This window comes from Haemaphysalis longicornis, unplaced genomic scaffold, assembly GCF_048455015.1.
Source record: "Haemaphysalis longicornis isolate Haplotype H1 unplaced genomic scaffold, Haemaphysalis longicornis Haplotype H1 scaffold_1, whole genome shotgun sequence".
Taxonomy (NCBI): Eukaryota; Metazoa; Arthropoda; class Arachnida; order Ixodida; family Ixodidae; genus Haemaphysalis; species Haemaphysalis longicornis.
The window spans coordinates 330,116,509-330,133,258 of NW_027526203.1; the positions used below are offsets into that span (position 1 = coordinate 330,116,509).

The 16,750-nt window shown below is 44.8% G+C and overlaps 2 protein-coding genes across 3 annotated transcripts in view; one reads left to right on the forward strand and one right to left on the reverse strand.

Annotated features, from left to right (window-relative positions):
• Positions 1-11,047, reverse strand: part of LOC144152188 (carnitine O-acetyltransferase-like) — a 35,282-nt gene extending 24,235 nt beyond the window's left edge. Inside the window, exons 1-7 of the mRNA XM_077683419.1 lie at positions 10,881-11,047; positions 10,331-10,519; positions 5,683-5,769; positions 5,250-5,368; positions 5,106-5,159; positions 3,579-3,744; positions 2,965-3,136 (exon numbers count right to left, since the gene is read on the reverse strand). Of these exons, the coding sequence (XP_077539545.1) occupies positions 2,965-3,136; positions 3,579-3,744; positions 5,106-5,159; positions 5,250-5,368; positions 5,683-5,769; positions 10,331-10,519; positions 10,881-10,925 (832 nt within the window). The 5' untranslated portion in view covers positions 10,926-11,047. The remainder of the gene's footprint in view (positions 1-2,964; positions 3,137-3,578; positions 3,745-5,105; positions 5,160-5,249; positions 5,369-5,682; positions 5,770-10,330; positions 10,520-10,880) is intronic.
• Positions 11,048-12,321: 1,274 nt separating this feature from the next.
• LOC144152196 (heterogeneous nuclear ribonucleoprotein H2-like) overlaps positions 12,322-16,750 on the forward strand; it is a 28,416-nt gene continuing 23,987 nt past the window's right edge. For both annotated transcript variants that reach the window (XM_077683428.1, XM_077683436.1), the window contains exons 1-3: positions 12,322-12,479; positions 13,222-13,327; positions 13,473-13,628. In XM_077683428.1, coding sequence (XP_077539554.1) covers positions 13,228-13,327; positions 13,473-13,628 — 256 coding nt within the window. In that variant the 5' untranslated portion in view covers positions 12,322-12,479; positions 13,222-13,227. The remainder of the gene's footprint in view (positions 12,480-13,221; positions 13,328-13,472; positions 13,629-16,750) is intronic.

The following is a 16,750-nucleotide window of genomic DNA, read 5'->3' on the forward strand; positions in this document are numbered from 1 at the left end:
ACTTTATTGCAGAACAAATCACACAAAGTGAAATTAGGAATTACACAATACCATTGCATTCAACAGGTTAAGGTCTGCACTCACTTAAATGTTAACATGGAGAAAGGTTAACTGCTCGACATGTTCGGGGAGCAGTGACAACCTCCTGCTCGTCACGACTCCACCAGATACCGAAAACAGCCGCCCACTTGAGACACTAGTGGCTGGCATGCCCGAGCCCGTGCACATTTCTGCGCGCTGATACAGTAAACTCGATGATACTAATCTCGCGGGACCGCGAAAAATATTCGTATCATCCTAAATTCGTATGAGCCAACACAGACCAAAAAAATTGAGCGCAGAAAAAAGTTTTCGTTTATTTCTTTTCTTACTTTCGCATGAAGAAATTCGTGATTTTTTCTGCTTTTTTCTAACCCCCATGTCGTAAAGCAGTCCTTTCTGGAGCACGTAAAGCTTCGCGCTCGTCTCCTCACTCGCTGTGCCGGCTGTGCTCGCTACGCGCCGCAAGTCAAGCCTGAACCGCATGGTGCGTTTTTGCACGCGATTCGCTCGCCTCGGCTCTGCGAGCGCCGTATTTTTACGCCCGCATCAACGATTTCGCGCCCGCTGTAGCGCCTACCTCGGTCAGAAAATAACGCACGACGCGCGCGACAGAATGGAGGAGCCTGACAACTTGCGATGAGATCGAGACAGCCGGCTTGGCTCCGCCGGAGATGGTTAGGCTTAGCACCCCGGCAAATATTTTATGGGCGCTTTCACTAGCGGCGCGGATGATGTTTTATAGTACCGTTTTCGCATGCATTATCAGCTCCTTTACCGCACAAGCAACTTCGTGTCTCCCTTGAGCCGCATTTTAAAGAGCGGTTAGAAACGGTCGCTCGAGCGCCCGGGCCACTTCGCGGCTGGAGCCGACGCCATGTTGACGCCGCCGGCCGTGCTGCGCGGAGCGTAGGGGCGGTTTCGCGGCGGTGTCAGCGCGCGTTGGGCGTGCACAGAGCGTTTTCGCGAGCAGAAAACAACAGCCCGGCCGTTTCTGGAGAAAGAGTGACAAACAGGGGAGCGAGAGCCGTCACTTGCTCGTTCGGGAGTCGGGTGCCTCGCCGGCTCGTTCGTATTTTCCGCCGGGCCGCGCAGGTCCGTTTGTAACAGCCGAAATTTGCACCCCCAGAATCGTATCATCGAGAGTCCACTGTAACTACGAATAAACACCGATACAGTCTGCGAAAGCACGTACTGTTCGCCGTGTAAATGCTTTGCGACTTTGCTGCTGAGACACGGTCTGAATTTATTATTATTTTTTTTTAGTTTTTGGTGGTTCGAATATTTCGAACAATAAAAGTGTCGTTCGAATCGAATCGAATACCAAAAAATTCGAATCGAATATTCGAAGTTTCGAATATTCGCACACCCCTAATATATATATATATATATATATATATATATATAGCATAGTGAGGGAGACGATAGTGTTTGTCCAGTTTCTTAGATTATTTAATACCCAAAAGTTTCGAAAGGAGGACCTTTCTTCTTCGGGGGTTGTCTTAGAATAGAAAGGTCCTCCTTTCGAAACTGTTGGGTATTAAATAATCTAAGAAATTGGACAAACGCTATCGTCTCCCTCACTATGCTGTACGCTGAACTGGCCCATTGAACAAGATACCCGACCAATATATATATATATAGATAGATATATATAAAAGACTCGTAACATCCTCTTGCACGCATGCTCTGGTTTAAATATGTTAAGTGGATCTTCACACCCTTACAGGCCTCTGAAATCAGCAGACAATTGGGTGTTACAAACGTAGAAGTGGTGCTAAATCACTGCACACAAGTTGTCTCCATTCATGCAGGATGTGTGCAATATCACGAAACTTAATTTCAGCCAAATTTTCAAAATACTGAGCTCACGGAAAACAGGTTGTTGACTTTTTTTGCTAAGGCCTTCAAAGCACGAAGCTCCTAAAACAGGTTAAAAGCACTGCACCACTGCATCGCCACATAATATTCCATTTAAAATACAGACTACACATGGATCATTAATTATCCGCTGTCCTCCCAAACAAATATCCTTCACTACTGCCCTTCCATCCCATTTCTCTAAAGTACATTGTGCTAATCACTGGTGCAAGGCTACATATACATACAAGACACTTCCCTTCCCGGTTACTGACACATTTGTTCACAATTAACCTGGACCATTAAAGACCCCTTTGGTGTTCCTCGACACACCTAGCAATACACTGGCCTCTACACTTTTATCCAAGGGCTCTACTTTATTACCAAAACAGTTAAAGTGAATAAGATTCATGCCCAATGCAGTAAAACTCCCCTTGATATAAGCCCCATATCATAAGCTCACAGACCTCTGCCTATACTACCACATGCACCAACACAAATACAATTCAGTCAAACAAAAATGTTGTATAGAAAAGTTAGCTGAACCAACTTTTTTTGTTGAGGCAGTTTAATATCTTTGATTTCTCTGGTCACTCAAACAAATGCCCTCAATTTTTCTCAAAAATTTTAATTCAGCATGGCGGGTGATGTGATTCAAGTGAGTTATTTGTTGCTTTCAACTTAGCTGCTAAATCCACTTCATCGGCTGCTAACACATTGAATTTTCAACGTAACCATAGCTCCGGCCAGAGCAAGCAACAAGTTGTGAATGTGAGATTGACACTGGAAAAGCCTTTGGCTTCTTTCAGCAGGCTGTTACGACAGAGATGGCACCGTAGAGCATGGACATACGTGGCTCATTTATAAATACAATCTTGCTGAACATGTTTATGGTGTGAAAAAAGGTCAGCCCATTTTCCCAAGATTTGTGAATTCATGCAAGTGTTGACAAACAAATGTTCCTAATCCCATTGAAATGTGTCAATGTTAACTTTGCCACCCTAAAACATGCCACAATGTATTAATCCCACGCGAGTAAGAACACACAAGCAAAAGGAAGCTTACTCTGGCATAGCTCTTCAAACGCTCTCGCCCAGACGTCTCTATGCTCAGTGGTAAGGACGCCGACACCACAACCGGGAACGGCCGACATGCTCACAACCTCGTGCAGCTGCTGCAGGATCTGGTTCTCATTGTACGGGTTTCCTTGGCTGTCGAAGACTTCCACGGCAAAAAACTGACATGGTAGCGTGCTATTAGAGCTGCGCGTGTACCATTACGTAACAACTGTAATTTCCCACTACTGCCTCGCTTCCATGCCGTTTCCTTCTTAGCAAAACTACTTCAAGCAAGCAAGGGTCTCGAATCTTAAACACAGAGCTTTACAGAGCTATAATGTCTGCAACTGACAGCTATGCAAGAGCTGAAATAGATATGAAAGCTGTGATTGTTTATATCTAAATACAAATTGAGGACAAGTTGCTCCAAGAAAACGGCATATTACTTTCTGATGTGAATGCCACAGCTTGTTTTTGAGTTCTAACTTCTATACATGTGTTTAGAACCTCGAGTTCTTTTATTTGCTCATTTAAATTGCCGTCCACCTACTACGTCGCACACTATCACTGCTCACAAACCTAAGAGAAAAAAAAAGAAAAACGCCAAAATACATGCCCCACCTCATTGTTATGCACGACGAGCACATGTCTTGGTGGATCCTTGCTTAGAAAATACGTCTCTAGCTTATCCCGGTTGGGTGCGGGAACGCGGCAGGTGCTGAAGATCTTTTGATACTGGGACATGTCCAAGGGATGCTTGCCCATCATTTCAGGATTCAATTGCTGCCTACAGAAAAAAAAAAATTACAGAGAGTTACAGAGAGATCCCACTTTCTTGAACTCAAGTCTCTCGCAATGTCTTTGGCACATTTCACAGGGTGACATTTGATGCGTAATCATCTACACACAGCCAAACAGTAGACTTAAATCCGATGGGTAGATAAGGGAAAAAGCAACAGCGCAAGGACCAAGCCCTGTGGGACTTTAAACAAAACAGTACCAGCAAATTAAAATCCACCATTTACAACACCGTGATGCTGACAAACACATAAGTAATCTTGTAGCCAGCTTAAGAGATGACCAGGAAGACCTAGAAATGACCCTCCGTAAAGTAGAAAATTGTGTAGGACAATGTCAAATGCTTTTTAAAACTAAAACTAAAAAAAAAAAACTAAAAATATTTAAACTTAAATTATTTAAGTTTAAAATATTTAATTTTAAAACTAAATATAATCTACCTGAATGCCACTTCCTGCAATGTCTTGAATAATTTTGCTAGTTGCATTACATAAGACAAACTCAACTGGAAATCATGCTGCAACGGCATAAAAGAAAGATTATCTTGATAAGGTGCGAGTATATAGTATATGTTCCTGGGTTCTACACCAAACAAAAGTTAGCAAAAAAAGTCTCTAGTTTCAAGGTTCACCTCCATCACTGGCTTTGTATACGAGTGCGATATTCACTGCCTTCCAGTCTCTGGGCAACTTCTTGCCATTTAAAAATAGTGAGAACAAAAATGTTGGCTGCTTGACTGTGTGCTTACCTGTCCAGTATGCTTTTTCACCTCATCAGGAGTTGGCAATCATGCAGAATTTTTCTGCTTGTGACTGAATAAGTTCCTTCAGACTCATTCAATGTTTCTTATCCTCTGTCACTCCAAGAACAACAGATTACTCCTATGTAAGTGATTTTCGATGTCATCCTGTTTTATAAAAACATTTTGAATGGTCTACAAATTTGCTAAGCATTTTTGCGACACTCACTATTCCTCTCGTATACCTTGTGGCAATTTTCATCCTGCATTTTCATTTTAGGCACATGTGACCAGTGTGACCTTAATCACTAGCCAATTTGTTCTTTGTGAACTTCAATAGTTCAACCAGAATTCAACTACATACATGTAGAAATTAAACAATATGCAGCTGTAAATGTGCCTGTTTGTTCAGTTTCTGCCAAGTGAAAATATTTTTAAGACCATTTTATTTAGGGTGTGGTTTTTTTGCGATGTTCTTCAGAAAAAAAAAGGAAAAAAGAAAGTCTCATATAACCTGAATTTTTACACTGCATGCTTACAAAGTTTGTCAATGTCGAGCCATGCATACAGAAGAAAAAGAAAACACATAGAATCTGAGGTTACGAGCTCACCGTTCCACTAATGCTAGGAAGTCCAGAGCTCCAGCTATAAGCAAAGCTGCATGCCTGCAAAAAAGAAAAATCCCCACGCAGAATTCTTTTCCAACTTGCCACATGTTCACAAACTGAATTTACAAAAGTGAACATAGTAGTTACTTGAGTTGGTCCTCCTTCTGTGTGAACACTTGTCTCGGAAGCGCCATTGCAGGATTTGAATACATGACTACTGGCATTCTGTACTCAAGGTAGGATCCATGTAACCACCAGTCTGCAAGCTAAATACAGCAAATGAAACAGTCAAAGTACTGAACAGCTACCAGAGAAGAACATCACACTACTTTGTTCAACAAATTAATATTGACTGTTATATCCACGCAAGAGCGAACTTTACATACATTTTGTGACAATGCATACCAGAGCAGTTTGAATGCAACCATGCATATACCAGGCATTAATGCGTCACAAATATTGGCACAACTATTCTGCACTACCAAAGTCACTACAAAGCTTGAATGCTTTTCAAGCTGGTCAAAAACTGAAAACTGAGGTAAAGTCTCACTGTAATGAAAATGTAAAAGTTCATACACACCCAGTTCTCTGTAGATGCTGCTTTTGCTTCCAAAATTTTATACAAGGTCTGTCCTATTCCGTTTGGTTTTCCAAATTCTTGGACTACCTGATAAACACCAGAAAGCCAGCACGAACAGCCATTGAAACGCAAGAGTATTTAACACACCAACAAAATACAGACCAAAGGTGAGAAAGGTGAGGTACATCATTTTTTATCGGTGAACATTTTTCCCTACCCATGCCACAAGCACACAGGCTTCTCTGAAATTACACATGAAAATACAGTGACAAATACTCCACAGCTCCAGTGTTTCAACCGATTTCCATTTTGACTTCCACCGAGGAATGTAAACAACATTTGAAACCCTCTGTACATAGATGATTGAATAGCTTGTTGTTGCTTGTCTCCTACAAAGCTTCAGGAAGTACATGAGCAGCAATGGATGCTGTCAAGGAGGTTATGTTTCAACTGACTGGCAATGCGAGGATACTCTAGTAGCAAGAACTTGGTGCATGTCAACAACCTGAGAAGGCTTCCTGATACATTATCCATCATGAGCTGTGTGTTCTTTCAGGTCGGCATGACTATCTACCATCTGTTATTACTACGCATGCCCAGCTCATTCTGAACATGTGACGTACACTCAATCATGGATCCAGAAAAAGGCCCTGAGGTCTAGTCCTCCCTCCTACCTACATGTAGGTAAGAGGCAGGGCTAGGCTATTAGACTGGGCCAAACTTGTGCAATGGGAGCACAGCTGACAAACACCACTTTTTCAGAAGTTTAGTCACATCCACTAAACATATCCTTGATTTAGCGCTCATCAAATAAGTATGATAAGCCCCACTGTTGAAACAAACTTTCCTTCCTAAGCATCGCGATGATGCACTACACTGTACAATGCATACAATGCAATCCCCCTTCCCCCCCCCCCCCCCCCCCCCTTCCTGCCACATTTCTAGCAGCAAAAAAATTTGTTGTCACAGAAATGCAATTATAACGACAAATGGGATGCCTACATAAAGCTTAGGAGTGACTTAGGACCAAAAATTTAACCAACAGTGAGAACAAACTTCAAGTATGACACTGTTTCAGTTTAAGCAAACTTGCTTGGAAGTGAGTTTTGCTACGCAAAATCGAAGTAAAATAATTGGCAGAACACAAGTACAGGTCCCAAAATAAATGATAGAAACCTTCACACCAAATTCCAATGACTACTTTTCTAAAATCTCTTCACGGGTCAGTTTGAAAACCTTATTTTCGTAGTGTTGACAATTTTATAACTTCTTGTGTCCACACTCTGACCAAGTCAGCTGGGATCAGCTCGGACCTTGGAAGTCCCAGCTCATGGCTGGGATGCCCCAGCTGGGATCAGCCTAAAAGTGGCTATGAATTTATTTTTGCAGTATCTAGGGTTCCATCTGATGGTGCTTTTGCTGGGTGTTGCAGCGCCATCCAATGGCGCGATAAGCTTGTACTCCCGTACCACTCGACGGCTGATTAAATGGGACCATGTTGGGTCTGTCTGACAACACAGCAAGTAGTTGTAAGCGCATATACCTACGCCTGCCAACACACATATTCAAGTGCACCGTCCAATGGCTCTGTCTGTCGGCCTGTGCAGGAAGGCGAATCACGATTGATGCAGAAAGTTCGGCTGGTTGGTGGCCCGTTAAATTAGGCGTAATTATGGACAAACTTCGCGGTATCCCGTCTGATCTGACCAGCTGTCATTTATGCGGCACACTGTCTTCCGCTGACTCTGAACATTTCCACAGATGCTAAGAGGAGCAAGTCCCGTGACCTTACAATGGTCGAGGAGAAGTTTGCCATGCTCAGTGAATTGGAAGCAGCCTGTTCAAGAGTATGTATACCCAAGATAACATCCTGCAATTTTGCAAGTGTCCTGTTAGCACTACACAAGGAGAGGACATGCAAGGCCTTACAATGTGTGCCTCTGCCCTCACTTTTTATGTGCGAGCATAATCGCCTTCATCTTCAAGATTCGCGATGCGGGTGCATGAAGCTCGGCATATAAAAGCCAAGAAAATGTGTTGCTCACCAATGTAGTTCTGTTGACATGCAAAATCTTTCAACCAAGGTCGTGAAGGGAAAGAATGCTGCACAAGCAAGTGTAGCTAGGCCACACCCAGGATAGTCGCTGTGTGGCACTGCAGGCAAAAGCAGTCAAAGTGCCTCGTCTGCTACTGTGCCTAACTAAGAGTGCTCCTCCCTGCTCAACACTACCACTCGCATTCACCTAAGTGAAACGACTTTCACTTTTACGCGTGAGTGTATGTGTCCTAACCTTGAACATTCACATCACACATGTATGAACTATATGATGAACAATAGAAAATTACTCGATAAACAATGGCAGCAGCAATGTCAAAACAACGCTCATGCAAAATACGGTCTCAATTCGTGAAGAAACTCTCTAATTCTGGATTCACAGCATGCCTGACTTGCTCCAACTTTTGCTACAAGGTCAGGCCCCCTACGACTGCAACAACTCACGTTAGTGTATAAGAAAAACCATTTCAGCTAGAATTTTTTGCCTTCTTTGGCGTTTATGCGTGAGGGTGGTTTTAGAACAGGATTGGCCGGCAGGATGCCATCGACACAACCCTGCCACCCAGTAGCCTACCATGCCATAGAAACCCCTTTATGCAGGCTGCTGTTCCTCCAATGTTGTAACAAATTCTCACAACCTTATATGTAGGCCTGTTACCGCCTCTGCCATGGCATAAAAGTTGCCACCTTGTACAGTCAGGGTTACTCGATATACAACCGTTGGAGAACCCCCCGTAGGCCCCATGTATCAAAAGCCAGTGCGCGACTGGCCCCGCTGCACTGGGACAAACAGGGGCAAGCACGGGGCAAGATGACGAGCCTGTCGTCTGTTGGCAAAAAGTTGAAGTAGAACTCAACTGCGTGCGGCTCCTGCCGTAAGTCTTAAAAAGAAAAACCAAAGAAACATAAACAAATATTACCCGAGTTACATTTTCTAATTTTAAAAGGAAGCTTTATTTTATGACGTTTTGTTATTACATAAACGTTAAGCAAAGTCCAGTTCGCGTCTCCTAGGTGCTGCGCGTACACTTGCCCTTCAGCCTTAGCGGAGCAGGGGGGGCCCACACCGCCCGGATTCTAAAGCGGAGTTTCGCAACTAGTGCATATTGAAGAATTCTGTGCACAGATCCCCAGAGTTTCGTTGCTACTGACTAAATAATGGACACAACCTGCAGCGAAAAATGTGATCGCACACAGCACCTTCTTGACAGTCCACAGCCTACGCTTGCAGAGATACGACATAACGGCGGGTTACAAGCACTCAACCGGCAGCATATAAGTTACAAGAAAGCCTATACCTCTAAGCCCTGCAAACCGCCCGCATGGAGTTTGCTAACCTGCTACGTAATGAGCTGGTCCCTAAAGGGACTTCAGGACTTTATTTCACCCTAGCCTGATGGCACCGTTGGGCGGCACTGTAACTTCAGTTTAAGCTCCAATGCCCAGCAAAAGCACCGTTACACGGCACTCTCACAAGCTGCGTGTAGCACTGTGGAGGCTGAAAAGCTCTCAGCTCATCCGCTCAGCTCAACTCACTGACATTCTACAGATGACAGCTAAAGAAAAGTGGACACCCTCTGAGCAGGTGGTACCGCTTTGTTGTGCTGGCCTCCATATAAATATAATCTCGTGGTGAGGTAGACGCAGATTAGCTGAAGCTCTGCAGCCTCCACAGTGCTGCACGCTGTATATTGTCAAATGTACATGGACACAGTAACTTATTTTTGGAAGGGTAGCAGTGCTGCTAACTTTTTTTCATCATAGAAAATATGAATTTTTCAAAGGTGTTCTTCCCCTCCTTCCCAACCCAAATATGGAAAATTATAAAATAAGAATCCCCCTATGCGAGTCTTCCGGTCTCCTTGCTTCGGGCGAAATTGCCCAAGTAGTATCGCCAGCACTCAACCTGGCTACTACCATTCTTACCAAAACTTTCATGAAGGCGCAGTAGCCTATCATACACCTCAAAAAGCAAGAAAAAGCAGTGAAGTACACTGACAATTAAGTTTTGTTGTCACCGTGTGTCATAATCACCACCACCACCATCATCATCAGCCTATCTACGCCCACTGCAGGGCAAAGGCCTGCTTCTTCTTCTTGATCTCATCTGCCCATCTAACTTTCTGCCGTCCCCTGCAACGCTTGCCTTCTCTAGGGATCCACTCAGTTACCCTCAATGACCAACGGTTATCTCGCCTTCGCATATCTGCCCACGTCCATTTCTTCTTCTTAATTTCTACTAATATGTCCTTAACAGGCGTTTGTTTCCTGACCCACTCCGCTCTCTTCTTGTCCCTTAATGTTACCCTATCATCTTTCGTTCCATTGCGCGCTGAGTCGTCCTCAATTTAAGTTGAACCCTCTTAGTGCACGCCTCCAAGTTACTAGTATCAAAGTGTGTAGTCTCGGACAATTATAAAAATCAGTAAATAACGTAGCTTTAGAAGTGTGTTTTCTGTCACGTTTCAATTTTCTGAGCTCCGAAGAACTCTCTCCATGCTTAGAAAAGTCTGCCCTTCATTTTTCCACTTCCTGATCCCTTGCCCAATTCAGCCACAAAGCTCTCTTTAAAAAAAGATTTATTCACATTACCTTTGAAGTTTGATCAAACTGGATAGGCGTCACAAGTGGTTTGATCGAGTCCAAATATCTTTGGAGAGTTTCCTGCAACGGCGGCACTGGCAGCCTCTTCAGGTCTTTCTGTTTCGACATCATGGGTCCCACTTGAGTAGCAGTGCTGGTAACTGCTCCCCGTGCAACATTTCTGCTCAATTCGTTGACCTAGACATGGGAGCCAGTTGCAAGCGAAATCATGCCGCATAAATAGGTGTACTTTCAAGTGCAGAAACGTACAAGCCACTAAAATGATCCCCCAGCACGAAGGCAATTATAAACACAATCAGCGCGGACAAACCGTACAAGGGCTGAACGTCTACAATCATTCAAGTCCTGATGCCTGTTCTGTGGCAGCTTGCTATTACCATAGGGCATATTACATCGAAAACTCCGGTATACAAGGTACAAAAACTTCATGAAAACGACATCAACTTCTCCGGGCGAATGAGTTCCTTAGAAACATAACTCTGAAGCCAGGATAAAAACTGCCAGCGGCTGAATGATTTCCACCGTTAATTCCACGTACCATCTTCCTGCGTGCGCATGCAAGCAGCGATCCTCGAAGTATCATCTCCGTTTACATTGAACAGTTTTCTACTTCCTTCTGAGCAACCTTCCTCAAGTGCTCGACTACTCGATTTTGGTTTCGATTACTTTTTTTTTTTTTCTCTCATCACCTCCCCTCCCCCCTTTTTTTTCCTCCATGTTTTTTTTTCTTGATGTCTACCTCGATTGCCTGAACGCTTACCCAAGTTAGGGTGGCAACCCAAGTTCTTACTAAACCACTTTTTCGCGATTCGTTTCGGTTATACCTGGCAACTACACAAAATTTATTAGCTTATAAAGGGTTAAGTATAGGTGGGGATCTAATTAGCTGCTTAGCCCTTTCAAAAGGAGCAGTCCATGTCGTCCTGTTACCGTCTTTTATTTGCGCTGCTATTTTTGAAGTTTACATCGACTTCAAAAGAGGTATATGCGCGGAGAAAAGAATATTCTTCTTCCTTGAGCAGCGAAAGTCTGCCATTGAGGGAGTCTGCGCTGACCAGCGCAGCGCCGGCGAGCCGGCATGAAGAACCTTCTGTTCCCGAAGGAGCCCGCGGCAGGAAGTCTTCGCCATCTGGAGACGACCGGCCACACGCAGCGGCTGTAGCCCGGACTGTTGCCACTGTTACTGCTGTTACTGACTGATGTGCCCGAACTGACAGCCTCTCTTTCTCCTTTATCCTCTATTTATATCTTTATCTGTCTCTCTCTGTACTTTATCCTTTCACTCCCCATCTACCTCCAAGCTTCCCCCGCACTGGGTTTATGCAGGTAAGCACCCTGCCGAGCTCAAAAATATCCCCACTGCACATTCATTTCCTCTTCCTTTCCCACAAACCACAAACCAAACCGGAGCGTCAACTATTTGCGCAGCAGCCAGTTCGGGGGAAATCGGCTCGGAAGCCCCGGGTTGCAGCAGATGCAGCCTTTGCGAAACTCCACATTGGCCCCATGTATCAGAACCTTTATAATAGTTGTTTTGCGAAGTTCGCTTTTTGTCTCCTAGGGGCGCACCAGTACGCTTGCCCTTCAGCTTCAACGGAGCAGGCATGGGGCATGAGCGGGGGGGCCTGCGCCGCCAGGATTCTGAAGCGGAGTTTCGCAACTCTCCACGGTCTCCACGGTCTCCACTCTGTACGGCGGGAAATAGAAATTTGCATGCCCTCTGTCGATAAGAAGTAAATTATCAGAGTAAGAACTCTGTGGAAATAACTATCTCAATATTGAATCACTGAAATTGTAAAAATGCGCAAGCAATAAAATTTATGTTGGAATAAGTTCACAAAATATATTTGTAGTCGTTTCATTTTATGTACCGGTAGGTGTCGCGTCAATCCGTTGCCTACGGTGGGTGAGTGCGTGCGGGGTGTCTCGTTTCGAGGTGGGGTTTCGCAACTAGGGTTTATTGAAGAACTTCGCTGGAAAGGGCAGGCGGGCAGCTATGCGGCAGCGCCGTCTGTCGCGGGGATAGCCGGGTAGTGGGCTTTGGTGCTGGCGGTTCGGTAGCTTGGCTCTCTCTCCCTTTTCTCTCAAACCGAAGCAAAATTTGTCTTGACGGACGTGTCGCTATTCCTCAGCGCAGGTAAAGTCGTTCATTTGATCATATTTATGTTGCTTCACTTGAAACCGAAGCATGTTTTGAGTTAATTGTTGCATGTTGCTTGATGGGAAATCGCATCAACCAGCACGCATCAGAGCGTCAAGCAATCTGGGCTTCGATCGCCGGGGTGCCGGCTAGTGCTAAGCCTAACGCGACCACCTGGACTCGTGTTCCATGTACCGTTAAATCTTTAGTTTGAGCTCTGATTGTCCTCTGTTTCGTGTTAAAGGGGTCATTTCGGTTCCTTGCCGCATTGTAGTTTTTGCTTTTTTACAGTTGGGTTTTACTATGGCATTGCGAGTTGTGCTTCACTGTGTTGTCTTTGTTCGTGGTGCTTTCGGCATAAATGGCGATCGCGCGCAAGGCCTCGATCCGCACGCGCGTGGGCTATTGAGAAGGAACGCTTTTTTTGTGCTTCCCTTTACAGCTTTTGTGTTCTACATGTTTGCATTTGGGCTTAGATGTCAGCTATGTGGGATGGGAATTGATATTTAAAAGAAAAAAATGCAGCGGCTGGCGTAGGCCGGTAATCGCGCATTTGCTCGTACTCCCCGGCTAGTAACACGGCGTTGGCACGTCGTGCACAGTTGAAGCGGTTCACCGGTTGTTATATTGTGCGCTTTGTACTGGAGGGATTTGACTCATTCCTTGATGTTAGGTGGCTTTTCTGTAGCTGTTTAATTTTTAAATAATGCTGCCTTGGTAAAATACCCTTTTGTTACAGAGTAAAATGACAACTCCCGTGGACGATGAAGGGTTTGTCCTGCGCATTCGGGGCCTCCCGTGGTCCACAACGAAAGAAGAGATCTTGAATTTCTTCACTGGAAAAGGCAAGTGCCCTCATTGCGCGGAACGACCACGAAGGTCGCACCGAATAGCCCCAGCACATTTTTATTTCTGCAGACTTCGAGGTTGGCTTTCGCCGTTTTGCTGGAATCAGAATATCGTACCTCAACTTTGTTATTTTTTGTGCAGAGTGTCACATCAAAGGAGGGATCAATGGCGTGCACATGACGCTCTCTAGGGAAGGCAGGCCCAGTGGGGAAGCATACATTGAGCTTGAGAGTGAACAAGACATGGAAATCGGCTTGCAACGCCACAATGAACACATTGGGCACAGGTACATTGAAGGTGAGTACCTTTGAACGTTCATGGAAACAGCAAATGGGGACTGCTGGGCTGTTATAGTACCATAAAGGTTTAGTACTGTGGATGCTGTTTGTGGCTGACTTGCTGTTTGCAACCGCCTTGATACAAGTATCAGTGTTGCGCTTCTGTTAAAGTTAGTGCAACCTAGGTTGGAAAGCATCATTTTTTTTTTCAGCTTGTGCTTTTTTGGGCTGCCAAAGAAGTTTAGCTGAGAACATTTTGTTAATCGAATGAAGTATAAGTGGTTTATTTTAGAGGTGCATTTCAGTCAGCACTGTATTAAAACTAGGTGCAGCCAAGTACGCATTATCACCTGTGGGGCTGTGCTTACCACCTTTGTAAAGTGTGTGCATGCTCTTTTCCTTTGCAAGGTTGTACATAGATAGCGTGTTGCAATGTAGGCACATGAGGTGACATGACTCTAGGCGTAAAAATAGCGGAACGGGAGGGTGCTGTAGTGGCAGGCATGTATAACAGATGGCACAACCATCCTGCTGTCCGCATATCCTTTTCCGGTCCGAGCGTGCAACGTTATGCGTATAACATTGTTCTTTTGTAGGCAATAAATGTGCTAACACCTTGTTGATTCATTAGTGTCATAAAAACTCGGGGTGGTTTTCTTTGAGTTGACTGTTTAGACACTTTTAATGGTTTCCCGTGAAGGTCCAAAATGCTGTACTACATGAAGAAAAGCATTGCCCCTTTTTTTTTTTGTTAACAGCAGAGCTGTTTAGGCTTTTAGTTTCGCCGTGTAGTGTTACTGGACAACAAATACCAAGAAAGAAAAAAAAGACCGAGCATACGTGAGCGTGCACCATGTGAGGGAGCGTCTGCCAGAGAGAGAGAGAGAGAGAACAAAACTTTATTAAAAGAAAAGAAAACCGGGTTAGCGAGGGGGTGTGGCGGAGGACCAGAGGTCCGCCGCGACCGCCAGAGCTCGGCAGGTGACCAGCACTTGGCTGGACTCCTCGGAGCTGCCCAGGGCCTGCTCCCAGTGGAATGAGGACAGCTCGCTCTACCTTCGAGAGCACTCTGCCTAGCCTTCATGGGGTGATATCTCATGTGCTGTTGGGGAGCACAGACGCTGAGTTCGTGAAGCCGGTTGCCGCGGGTTCTGGCGCATGCTAAACGCGGTCCACTTTGGGAAAGCCTGCGGACAAAATGATCCGAGCCTGCCAGTCGTGGAGAACTTTCAGTGGCAAGTTCGGAAGTCCTTGTGAGGTGCAGAGGCCGGTTCTCCAACAAAGGGAGAGGGGCCGCCAGCTTTGTTGTTTCTCTGAATTTTTTTTCCCTCCGAAGAAGAATGCGCATCAACTGGCCAAATTTGGCACCATGGCTGTTCTGATGCCTTGCATCCCAAGTAGAAGGCCCTTGCAGCCTTAAAACCTGGTGCGGCTTATATGCGTGTTGGTAAATATCCAGTGAATTTTTCGCCGATATATATAATGTTTAAGGGGTGTGGTAGAGTTGGGGTGATAGGTGTGCAGCCATTGCGAGCATCTGTGCGGTATTTATATGCATGCGCATGCACACATACGCTCGCTCCTTTCTAAAGTGATGAGCGTATGACGCCCACTGTCCTGATAAAACAAATCGTGATTCCTCGAAGGGGCAGTGGTGCATTTTTTTACTGTATTCTGTGCTCGTCCGCCACTGGGTATTATGAGGAATGGGATGGTGGCCTCGTTTTGCTATCTGTGGTAAAGAGAGGGGATGAGCTGGGACTGTACAATGGAGAGAGCCACTGTGATTCCACCGATAATTCTGGTGTTAGCCAGGAGCAGTTGGGATGGCATAAAGGTGGCCAAATATTTCTGTCCATGTGCACCGGTGTACTGTAAGAAGCCCTGGGCGACCAGACCAGTTGAGCTAAAGTTTCGATGCAAACCAAGTTTTTGTTTTCATCGCACTCGAGAGTATTGTAACAGTGGGATGATGGCAAGAAAATAAGGTGTTTCACGCAATAAAAAGCCATTAAATGCAGCCTAGTAGTGAGTTACAAAATAAGATAGTTTGGCTGCACCAGCCATGAAATATCGTGTAGAAGCAGCATACATTCCTCTTTACAAAGCATTGTCTGAAACACCACTGCGGGTATGTGCTACCCTGTGGGTAACGCTTAGCAACTGCTGCGTATTTGCGAGAGTTAGGCCTACGTTTACGCTTTGAGGTTTAATGGCGTCAACCATTATTAGCAGCCTGACCTACGAGTACTTTTTGCAATCGGTAGCGGTTGATAAAGTTTGACCTCTAAGCGCAACGTTAGGCCTAATGTTTTGCCATTGCATTCCCGCGTACCTTCCTTCGTCTGCGGTGGGTCGACCTTTGTGGAAGTGACTTAGTAACTTGAAAATGTCAGTGGTTTCATAATAGAGGCGTTCGGATATGCAGTCATTTCTACGTCCGGGAAGTATTCCAATAGTGCTTTGGCAAGAAAATGCCTATGCCCATATCTTTACTGGCTAGTGATTAGATAACTGCTGCGAGTGAATAAGCAGCAAAATAACCCTTCTGAGCTATTGGTAAATATGTAACACCATCGTGATTGTAAGTCGCTTTTCGTGAAAATTGTACTGTAAATGTCTTTTATACGAGCGCTGTTGCGTGCAGATCATACTCATTTTTTTTAATAAGAGGTAAATTTTGTTGATCCATCTTCCCGGTGCTTCCGTCGATGCCCATGTAGTTGCAGCGATAAGGCAATCATTTTGCTCGTTTATGGTGGTTCAATTCATTTATTGTGTCATCAGTATATTGATTATTGCCCAAAAAACAATGCATGACAAGTTCAGCATTGCACACTGGTAGCCTGACAGCATGTAGCTGCGCTGCACTGCCTTTCTTTAAATGCCAACTGCAGTAAATTTTTAAATTCGAAGACCTCATTTTTATATAGTTTGACTTATCGGGAAGGTGCGAAATGTAGCTTGTGAAATATGCGCAACTAACTAGAATCATTCTGGGATTTAGAAATTGATATTGAGAAAAGAGTTAAATATTACACTAGGGAGCAGTGCAAGCATGCGTGAAATCTGGCCTTGTGTGTAGCTGCTGTAGAAGTGGTTCATGGGAGTGGGGCTCGACCGGTTCTCTCGCCACCTGGC